General features: G+C 46.2%; 1 protein-coding gene across 3 annotated transcripts in view; it reads left to right on the forward strand.

The window, feature by feature from the left end:
- Klhl3 (kelch like family member 3) overlaps positions 1-7,501 on the forward strand; it is a 108,018-nt gene extending 100,517 nt beyond the window's left edge. For all 3 annotated transcript variants that reach the window (XM_058585988.1, XM_046465828.2, XM_046465830.2), the window contains one exon: positions 3,315-7,501. In XM_058585988.1, the coding sequence (XP_058441971.1) occupies positions 3,315-3,343 (29 nt within the window). In that variant the 3' untranslated portion in view covers positions 3,344-7,501. The remainder of the gene's footprint in view (positions 1-3,314) is intronic.
- Positions 7,502-10,718: the final 3,217 nt, after the last annotated feature.

Raw genomic sequence — 10,718 nt, forward strand, 5'->3', positions numbered from 1 at the left:
GGGACCTCCACCTGGAGGAGATGGCCTCCATCAATCCTTAACAGTGGGTCACAATGACACAAAGAACTGCCCTTTGCTGGGAGCCCCTCTCTGTGCCATGGAGGGTGTGTTAGGTACAGTGTACACATTTACCCTCTTCTTTTCCATCCACCCTAAGGCTGAATGGGACTGTGTCCTTCCATTTTACAGATAATAAAACCGAGCTTTGAGAGTTTAACTTGGCAAAGGCCACAAAACTAACATATGGCAAAGTCAGAATTCAGTCTTGGGTTTGACTTCTAAGCTATACCCCTTATACTACCCTGGCTCAGGATTGGGGTAAGAGGTCAGTAGGAATAATGGTAGGCTGAAGTGGAGTCTACCTATTTTTTGTGGAGTGTGTGTGGGGTTTGCTAAGGTACAGGGGCTGGGGCGACATCAGGGTTGATATTGTAAAAGTCCAGGTTCTTTGGGGAGGCAAGCAAATGTATAGCCACGATGTAGCCCAGCTCCTGAATCTGGTCTCCAGAAACTGGAATAGTTAGGCCAGACACTTACTTATTGAGCACACACAATGTACCAGATATTCATCCTGAATATTTATAAACATTTTCTCATTTAGTCCTCATCTGGACTCCATTGGTATCAGGCAGGCTCCAAAGGGTTTTATCACATTCTTTCAGCACAAGGCTCCTATTGCAATGAACTTCTTTCACTTTTTTCCTCTTGTAGGGTTTTTTCTCACCTTATGAGAAAAAATTATGTTTTTTTGTTGTTGTTTTGTTTTAGCTAAATAGGAAAGATTTTAGAAGCATTTTGTTCCTAGAGCGATTCTGTTCCAATGGCTAATTATGAAAATCAGCACCATCACTTTCTTAAATTGTAGAGAGATGAGCAGGCTGTTTTCTAGGATAAGACGTTGAAACACTGGTGGGATCTCCCCTTGGCTCCAAATGTGCCTTAATGAGAGGGGAGGGCTTCACTATGGCTGGTAAGAATTTCCTACATGTACTGAATATTTCATGTGCCTGTTTTCACTCTCTACCTACACCAGATGTAGGTGGGAAGCAGACAAACAAGGATGTAATTTTGTGTTCAATCCCATTGCCCCATTGAGTCTTAAAGTCTGGGGACATTCTCAGAAAAGTAAAGATTCAGAGAGTTATTTATTGGAGTGTTAATTATTTAGCGAAAAACCAAGAACTACTTAATGTCTTTCATAAGGAAAATACTTAATCTTTGGGCTATTTTTTCAGAAGTGTATTTTTAATGTCATGAGAAAATATTTGTGACAGGAGTTCAGTTAAAGGGGGCTGGGCAGTGTGTACCCTGTTCAGTCCTGTAGCTCTGCCTTGGGGCAGTGGTGGGCTTGAACAGGTACTGCGTCTGGGAATGGATAATGGAGTCAAATCTGAACTTGAATCCTGGCTCTGCCGCTAGCCCTTCTCTGGACCAGGTATTCAGTCTGACTTAGCCTCTGTTGTATCACTTGTAAAATGGGAACAAAACTACACTGAGCCTCTGAGGGCTGTTGTGAGAATGAAATGGGATAATATGTGTACAGTGCTTTGCACAGCGCCTGCCTGGCACCGAACACCTCTCAGTAAACAAATGTGAAGCTAAGAAATAATCACTATGCAAATTAGAAGCTAAGAAATAATCCAAAAAGATAGTGGCAGTTGTTTTTGTGTGAAAGGCTGAAAGATTTTTTTCTTTGTGTTCTAGATTTTCCATAATGAGAATATATTACTTTTATAATCAAAAGAGAATGCTTATATAAAAAAAGCAATACAGGAGCCTGCTTTAAAAAATGTTACCTGCTGGGTGTGGTGGGCCTGCCTGTAATCCCAGCAGCTTGGGAGGCTGAGGTAGGAGGATTATAAGTTCAAAGCCAGCCTCAGCAGCTTAGTGAGGCTGTAAAGCAACTCAGCAAGACCCTGTCTCTAAATAAAATATAAAAAGGGCTGAGAATGTGCTCAGTGTTTAAGTGTCCCTAGGTTCAATCCTTGGTACAAAAAAAAAAAAAATCAAATCAAAAAACAAAAACTACCTTATGAAAGAGTTGTCCAGGGTGGAGGTGAGATGTTGTCAAGGTCATATGGCATGCCTTTTTCCAGACTCAGGATTCTCTGCTTCCACGCATGTTTGTTGTCACCGTTATCCAGGAAAGGATGTTTTGGCAGAATCTCTCTTATGGGGTATCCTGGGCTTTCTTTTAGCAATGTTCTCTTCAACCAGAACATTTACAGTTGTGAGAATATGTTAAAACAAGCCCCCCATAACCATCTTACCTGTAGACACTGTTTAAGTTAGCATTTTATTTAGCAGCAGGTGCCAGAAAAACTGACAGACTGTTGCTTGTATAAGAAAGGAAGTGTATTTGTCTCAGGTAGGAAGAAATCCACAGTTTCACTGGTGACCCAGTCTGTCACTGAAGAACCAGGTATCTCCCTCCATTTTCTTTTGCCAGCTTTCTCATAGCTTGACCTTGCATAAGCATCCCAGGAAGGATGAGGACAAGTCCAGGCTGCAACACTGGCTGACTTGCATTTACAATGTCATTGGCCTCAACTGGACCACCTGGCACTTCCAGCTGCAGAGTAGTCTGGGAATCTAAGCATGTAACTAGCTGGTGTCTGTGGCAGAGGACTTGGTCTACAGTGTCTTTCATGTAGCGTCAGTCTACTACGGTGAGATTGTAGGTCACACATGGATTCACCAAGTTGTACTCTTTCACCTTTTACCACGTTAGGTGCTGAAAGAATTTAAAGAATTTAGCACTGGAAGAGCCTCTTGGTAAGATGACATTAAATAGTGTGGGAACTGGGTGTGAGGAGGTGACTGGACTTGGCTTAAGGCCACAGTGCAGGATGATAGGTGGCAGAGCTAGGGTTACATTCAGTATTTTTTTTACTTCCATTTAGTCAGTCTTCTGTTCTTCCTAGTTCATTTCAGTGTCTTCTAAATCAGACACAAATCACTTCTCTGTGGTGACACAGACACAGAGCTGTGCAGGGCCTCTGCATTCTCAATGAGGGTGCTGCCTGCAGATTAGCTGAGATGTCTCAGATCTGGATGATCTTTGTGATGGTGTAGGATGAGTCCACCCACCTGCAGTGTTTGAGGGACTGTGCTCGTGGGTTTAAATGTCTTGCCGGGACTTGGGTGTTAGAGTGGGAAATAGCTGAGTGCTGGGAGCCCAGGTTCACAAACCCTTTAATATTTGGATAAAAAGTGTACCTATTTCCCTCAGCTGTGACTTAGGCTGTCTTCCCTGGGACTCTGAATAACTTTGGAGAAGCTAAGGTGATCACTTTCTTCCCCTTTCATGTTAGGTGTTGCTGTGATCCACAAGTCCTTGTGACCCAAACTCCCACTGCTAAGAGACGGAGGAAGGAGCAGGTGCTGCCTGTGACTGGGAGCCGTGGGACCGTAACGACTGGATTCAACTCACTGGGAGGGTCCGAGGTGGTGTGAGCAGCACCCTCTCCCACCGGTGCAGCCTCTCGCAGCGTGGACTCGGGTGACCCAGCTCCCTCTCCCCCAAGGTGCTTTGGCCTCTACCCTGAGCAGCGGAGTTCCTGACAGCCTCAGCAGCACCTTTGGGCTTTTTTTCTTGTTTCTACAGGGACAACAGAGAACCGTGTGTGTGTGTGTGTGTGTGTGTGTGTGTGTGTGTGTGTAAAACATGGTGTTTCTCTCGGCTGGGGTGTGGGGATGTGTGATGTGTGATCGTCCCACTGGATTTCTTTACTACTGATCCCTTCACCATGCTAAAACTCAAAATCACAGAAACCTCTCTTCTGGATTTGTCCCATGGAAACCCCAAGATTGCCATAGCTGCTGTCTTCTGGGGATCCACTTGGATAGGCTGGGCATGTCTAGGAGTAATCGGCCAGGGCAGGGCAGTCCTCTGACCGTACCTGTACAGGTGACTTGACTACTGTAGCTCTGGGCCTTTCTTGAAGCTGCCATGTCCTCTGGGTACCAGGCCAGGGAGCAAACAGAATCTGTGCTCCTCGCCAGACATTCTTCCTCAGGCTCTCCTCTGGGAAGGTGAGAATGGCCTAGTCTTCATATCTGGGCCTCTGATCTTTGATGTCATGGATTCTGGGTTTGGAAGATTTTGTGTCTCTTCCATAGGGAAAACAAATTCTTCAGAGAAGCCCAGGTAGCACACTGGAGAAAAAAATATATAAGAAAAAAACAAAAACAAAAACAAAAAACCAAAGTGGTAAGGATTCAATCCCTGCCCACAGTGGTCTCAGAAAGGGGTCTGACTTCTGGGTTTCCCAGGACAGGACAGCCCCCATGTATACTTATCATTTGGGTCTCATTATTCACAGCACCAAATTATACTGACAAGTGTTCTGATTTGGAGGATAAGTAACAGGTCACCCTTCCATCAAACCCAGAGATAGTTCTGTCCCTGTGTTGGCTGGGGTCATATGATTCGGATGGCCATGAAGGACTTCAAGGAGTATACCCACTGGTGTCAGCCCTTGGACTTTGTGACAAGGGTCAGGTCTGTCTCATGCTTGTCTCCCTTTTCTTGTGCTCTCCTTCCAATTCAGGGTTTGTGCCTCAGCCTTCAGGACACCTTCCCTCTTTGCTTCCCTTGTGAGGCGGGAGATGGCAGTGGACCCTAGATTTGAGATTTCTTCCCAGGACACTTGCATTTTAAAAGAGGAGTTTGATGAGAGCTTTGCTAAGTCATTGGTCAGAATTATCAATGATAGAATTTCAAGCATCTGGAGTGGCATATTTGAGGGTGCAGGGGGTCATTTGTACTAAAAAACAAAACAAAACCTTGAAGCCATGCAGTTTCCAAGCTAGAAAACTATTCATGTTGGAATTATGACATTGACGTTTTGTGTCTTGAATAGTCTCACACTTTAGGAGCTGGGTTAACCTTTCCTGATGTCCAGGTAGTATATTTATTGTGCACTCCTGTACAACACTCCTGTAGTTGAAATTTCTCTTCCCAGTATTTAGCAAGTGTTATTTCAGTGAGATGTTTGGAGAGCATCAAGGTACCCAGGAGATTTTATAGCCTTGGTAAGAGGATATTTTAGTACAGCTTGGGTGGAACTAGAAGATGTTTCTGGAGGAATCAAGGCATGCTTGAGTTAGGTGCTCTGGTCTTACCCAGTAGGGATTTGTCTCACAGCAGGGATGGCTGTGATTTTCAGAGCTCTGCCTATCCCTGGGTTGGAAGTTGATAGAATAAGCTTTTTATTCCAAATGTCCTTCCTTTCTCTCCAAAGAAGTTCTAGCACTTGTTTGGGGGACGGTACATGTAGTAAGAATGAGGTTGAGGTATGCTGTTCACACAAGCCCTCCAATCAGAAGAGAGGCGAATTCCCATCCCCTCTCCCACCACCAAGAAGCTAGACATTTGTGCTTACATGGGGAAGGCTAGTTTTTGTGTGTCATCTTCCCAGAAAGATCCCTCCCCTGAAAGCTAGTCAGCTGTGTTTTCTGCCTTTGGGTTTTCGCTGTTGGCCCCACCTGGCATCTCCCTGCCTAGGAGGCACTGTCCCTGCTGGCAGTGCTGCTGAGGCGTGTTTATTTCATCCTCATGCATCCTTTCTCATGGGGACTAGGACACTGGCATGTCACTACCAAAAAGCCACTCTTCTGTGGCTGCCCACAGATGCCATCCTGAAACTGCTGTCTCTTTATCCCCAGGTATTATTCTTTCCCCACAGTGGATACATCAGACTGACTTTAAGTCAGTGCAGGTCACATGGTACGTGACATCTCCCCCTTCCCACCCCCATTGGGGTGGCCACTACTGCTTGCAAAAGCGGCTTTGCCAGTGGCATATCTGGAATCTGATTGCGGTGGGGAAATGGAATTGAGGCCCAAGGTTAGAAGCAGCTTAGACGCCACTTGGATACTGATTTGGACAGTGTAGAAATCAGCTTGTGAATTCCAAAGTTATTTCTCTTAAGTACCCAATGGCATCTCTTCATCTCAAAAGTTGCAGTATTATGCAAATGAAGTGACCTCATTTTCTGCTATGCAATAAGAATACTTAATTCTATTTCATGACAAGCCAGTTGCAATATCCCCTCAGATGCTTTCTGAGCTGTCTTACTTTGGTATCTGTTGTGTAATGTTTGTATATTTCTGAGCCAGATCCTTTCAAAGATTGTCTTTTTATAAAATTGAAGCTATAGCTTTCAGGCTAAAATTTTAATGTAGATATTTTTATAAGATCATTTTTCAAATATCTGACTTGCTTTTTGTTGTCCACCGTGATGAAATGTTATGTTCTGTACTTCATTCAGTCTCACACACAATCTGTACCTGTTGCTGTCTTCCCTTTGTTTCTCCCCTCCTCAAACAGATTTTCAGGAGCTCCAGGTAGATGGGCCTCCATTTTTATACCATATTCAAGGGAAACTGTTAAATTTAAATGCAACTGGGCTGGGATGTTGCTCAGTAGAGTGCTTGCCTAGCATGCATGAGCCCCTGAGTTCAATCCCCGGCACCAAGGGGTGGGGGGAAAAGAAACTGCAGTCACTGGTGTTTCTTAAATTGCTAGGGCCTAATGTTAAGCTTAACTTAGCACTTACCCAACTATACTGCTTGTCTGTCTGTCTGTCTAGCTGTTTTTTTGGAGTCTGCTTCCTGAGAGGTGAGGCTGGGTTGGCCCACCTCTTGTAGCTCTTACTGTCTGGTACTGAGCCTGGCCCACGGGCATGGAACAACTGCAGAGTGTGGCCTGCCTGGCAGCCCACACTCTTTGAGTTTTCTGGGTCCAGCAGACCATTCCTCATTCTGTTCTGTTCTCTTATTCTTCTGAAACTTCCAGGACCTAAGGTATTTGCTGCCAGGTCTTTTTTGGAAGCATCTGTCCCTGTCTCACCTGGAGGGGTCCACCATGGTCCCTGAGAAGAACGTGTTCAGCACGCGCTCTGCAGATGCTCACGCTACACTTGGGACTTATCTCCCAAGCTGTGTCTCCACTCCAGGCTCTGTTTTGTGTATTTATCTAACATAGCCTCATGTTTTTTTTTTTTAAACATTTATTTGTATTGTTGTTGGGACGGGTGCCATTTAAATCACCTCCATGCTCCCCATTTGCACCTCATTGGATCAAGTTGGGAGGCTGAGCACACTCATATTCCAGTTAGGTGGAGTTTTTGAGGCTCTGTTTGCCAGTAGAAGCAAGGAGGTTGGAATGTATATTTTTTAAGTGTTTGCACTATTTAGAGTCCTGAGCCCCTCGTATTCAGCTGTGTTGTATCTACTGACCAAGCAGGAGAGCTGTAGCACTTCCGGCATCTGGGAACAAAAGAGGCTTCTTCCAGGGTGGATAATCACAACCTCATGACCTTGTTCAACCTTTGTCTTGGGACTCAGTGACTGGGATGCACCATCAACTGGCAGGAACGCGTGGGACTATGGCATTTGCAGAAACAAATTGCCCTAGGGCTCTGTTCTTGCTTTTGGTTATGAGATTGTAAATCATTTCCCCCCTTTTCAGTGGCAATAAAGGACTCTTATTGGACTTTGTGTTTAATTTGTACATGACGTGTGAAATACTTTCTTTGAAAGAAAACTCAAGACACTGAATATGTATGTCTGTGTGGGCTCTTTGTCTCTGCTTGTCACAGGCAATCAACTGGATCACTGGCACCCTACACAACATATTGCACAGGTAAGGTCCTCGATCCGGTCTTCTCTGCATGAGTGTTAGGAACTATATATCTTGTAAAAGAACAATGTCACATGCTTGATCAGTTACAGTGATAGCTGGAGAAACATTTCCTCAAATGTATTATTTTAACAGGGAACCATGTTCTGGTTCCCCCATATTGTGTGTTTCACTTTAATAAACTAAACTATGCGAACCTTTCTTGGTATTTCCTTTCTATAGCCAAGCCTTCCACCACATCTCAAACATGAAAAAGACTTATTCCTGCATGTCTTCAGATTTAAAGATTTATCAGTTTAAGATCTGCTGGGCAGGGTCTGGGTTTTCTTGGTCTCTGTTGCCCGGTCCTGGCACAGACCCACAAGACCTTCTTTAATGAGGCCTAGACAGGACAGTTCCTCTGGGAGCTGCCAGGTGGTTTGGGCAATGGCCATGACTGGCAATCATTGGTAGTTGGGCCTGGAGGGGAAGGTGCCAGCTACACTGGGTACTACTTTGTGGGGGATGAGCCTCTTGTGAAGTAGATGTGGATGGTTGTCTCGGTTGTGACAGCAGTCCCAGGCCCCTTCAGATTGTTGGAGGCTCTGTATTTCAGGTGACAGATGGACTGCACAGAGGGCTCAGGCTCATCTGCATGCAGGAGAGACTCTAGGTGTGAGTGGGAGCCTCTCAGCCAGATTCCTCATATTTGGGGAGTGAATTTCATATACCAAAGGGCACAGCCCACTTGACTTAGTCTGCACCCCTGGTTCCCAGCACTTGGCCGGCATGCAGAAAACAGGAGGAGGGAGGACAGGCATGTGAGTGCGGCTCGGGCATGGTGGCTTCCTCTGCCCCACCTCCTCTCCCTTCCCTTGGCTGACCTGACCCTAGCCTCTGCTCTTTCACCCCTCCAAGGTGAACAGAAGGTGGGAGGCTCAGCCCAGTCCTGTGGGTAATGGGCAGGGGAATTTGTGTACCCACAGGGTAGAGGAGGGCCAGAGAGGAGAGTCCATTTATCTGTGGGGGTGTTGTGAGCAGTGGAGCAGACCCAGAAAGAACCAGCTAGCTCCTTGACCCATCCATCTGAGAATCACCGTAAGAGGGCTTGGGCTGCAGCTGTTTCAGTAATCATAGCAGCTATGTATTAGCATTATCATTAGTATTTACTGTGCATTTACCGTGTGCCAGGCCCTGTGCTGAGCACTTCAATTCCAGTTTATCACATACCTCATGGAAGCAGATGACATGACACCATTTTGCTCTAATTCAGTGCCACAGGGTCCCATTAACAGATCCATGAGAAAAGGTGCAGGCCCCTTCCTATTGAGGCTGTTGCTGAGATGTGTCATTCTTAAATTCTGAGTGCATTTTGGAGTAGGGGGTTGCTAATGTCTGGCCCTCAAAGGCTGCTCGCTGGAGATCTTGACTTTCCCTCTTAGGGGTCAGAGTCTTCCACTGATCCAGAGTGGAAGAAAACCTTGTTCATAGCTGTGTGACCTGCAGGACATCTTTTACCCTCTTTGATTCCTCATCTATAAAATGAGGATTTACTCCACTTGTTAGGTCCTGTCCTTGTTCCCATTGACAAGCAAGAGATGAGGCTCAGAGAGGCCAAGGGATAGAGGGAGCTTAGGTTTGAACCTGCATCTTCCATGGCAGTTTCAACCACTGTAATACCTGAGTTTTTAATTTCCCAGACCACTGGGTCCTGCCAATAAGCACATGATGTTCTGACAAATCCTCTAATTGTAAACATGCTAAGGGATGGAGAATTTGGCTTTAGACTTTTTCCTACCCTCCCATTCCCACTTCCCAGCTGCCTTTAGGAGAGACCCCACCATCTTCCCTAGTGCTGGGGGTATCATCCTCCCTTTTTAGTATGTCCAACAAATACTTATTCCTTCAACAAAAATAGATTCAGAGCCCACACTGTGTGTTGTGCCAGGCACTTGAGAACCAACTGCCAACAAAGCAGACGGCTCTGAGGACACGGAGGTTAGAGGGCCAGGCAGCCACGGTGTGGTGTGCCAGTGGGATGCCCCCAAGAGAGGGAGTCACAGGGAGCAACAGAACATACAGACCCAGGCTTGGGGTAAATGGTGTGAGACAGGAGGGGGCAGGGGGACACAAGGTACCCTCCCCATTAAACCACAGCACTGGGCTGAGCCTCCCACCTTCCGTTCACACACACACAAACGTCAAGAGACAGAGAACAAAGAACACCCATTCAGAAATACAGATGCAGAGGCCCACAGAGACAAAAGCAACAATCATTTTTTTAAGTTATTACTGCATTATAGTTCTATAGAATATTGGGGCCATTTTGACATAATCACACATGCACGGAATATAATTGTCTCTACTTTAACCCCTAGTGCTTCCCTTTTCACCCCCCTCCTGTCTTCCCCCTGTTTCCCTTCCCCTGAACTTCACAGATCAGTATAGTGGTTCACATCAGAAGCTTTAGAGCCTGGAGACAGGAGTTCAGGCCTGAATTCCTGCAAGGGTATCCTGTGGATTAGATCCGTTTCTTGGCCTCTCAGACTCAGTGCCCTGACCTGTAAAACATGGGCAATGCACTGGTTTGTGGGCATTGGAGAAGATGAAGACTTGAATAGAAGATGAAGAAGATGAAGCTTGAATAGAAGGCAGCCACTTCCCATTCCAAGACAGGCCCTGGGCAGGGGCAGCCCTTGGAATAAGGCTGAGTGTCCTGTGGTGACTGGAGAGGTGCTGATGGCAGGCAGGCCTGGGGTGCTGGGGCGTGTGGAGGGGAGGTATGCATGAGGAAGAGGACCAGCTCTGGGTCCCAGGGTCTTGCCCGTGGGCGGGCACTTAGGCCTTCATTTCTGCAGGAGGCCCATGCGAAGCCATGTGGAAGGCCTGGTTTCTCCTGGAAGTGACTTGGCTTTTCTATTTTGCACAACTGAGCTGAAATCTCTTTGTTTCCTTCTTCCCTCTGAGTGGGAGTGGGGGGCATGAATCCATAACTTTTCTTCCTGTGCTGGGGTAGGGCTGCTTCCCCCTGCCTCTGCCTCTGCCTCTGCCTCTGCTCCAGGAAACGTGGGCTTTGGTAAGTACCTACAGA

The sequence above is a fragment of the Marmota monax genome, unplaced genomic scaffold, assembly GCF_021218885.2.
Source record: "Marmota monax isolate L192 unplaced genomic scaffold, Marmota_monax_Labrador192_F-V1.1 WCK01_AAM20220418_F8-fsc00097, whole genome shotgun sequence".
Taxonomy (NCBI): domain Eukaryota; kingdom Metazoa; phylum Chordata; class Mammalia; order Rodentia; family Sciuridae; genus Marmota; species Marmota monax.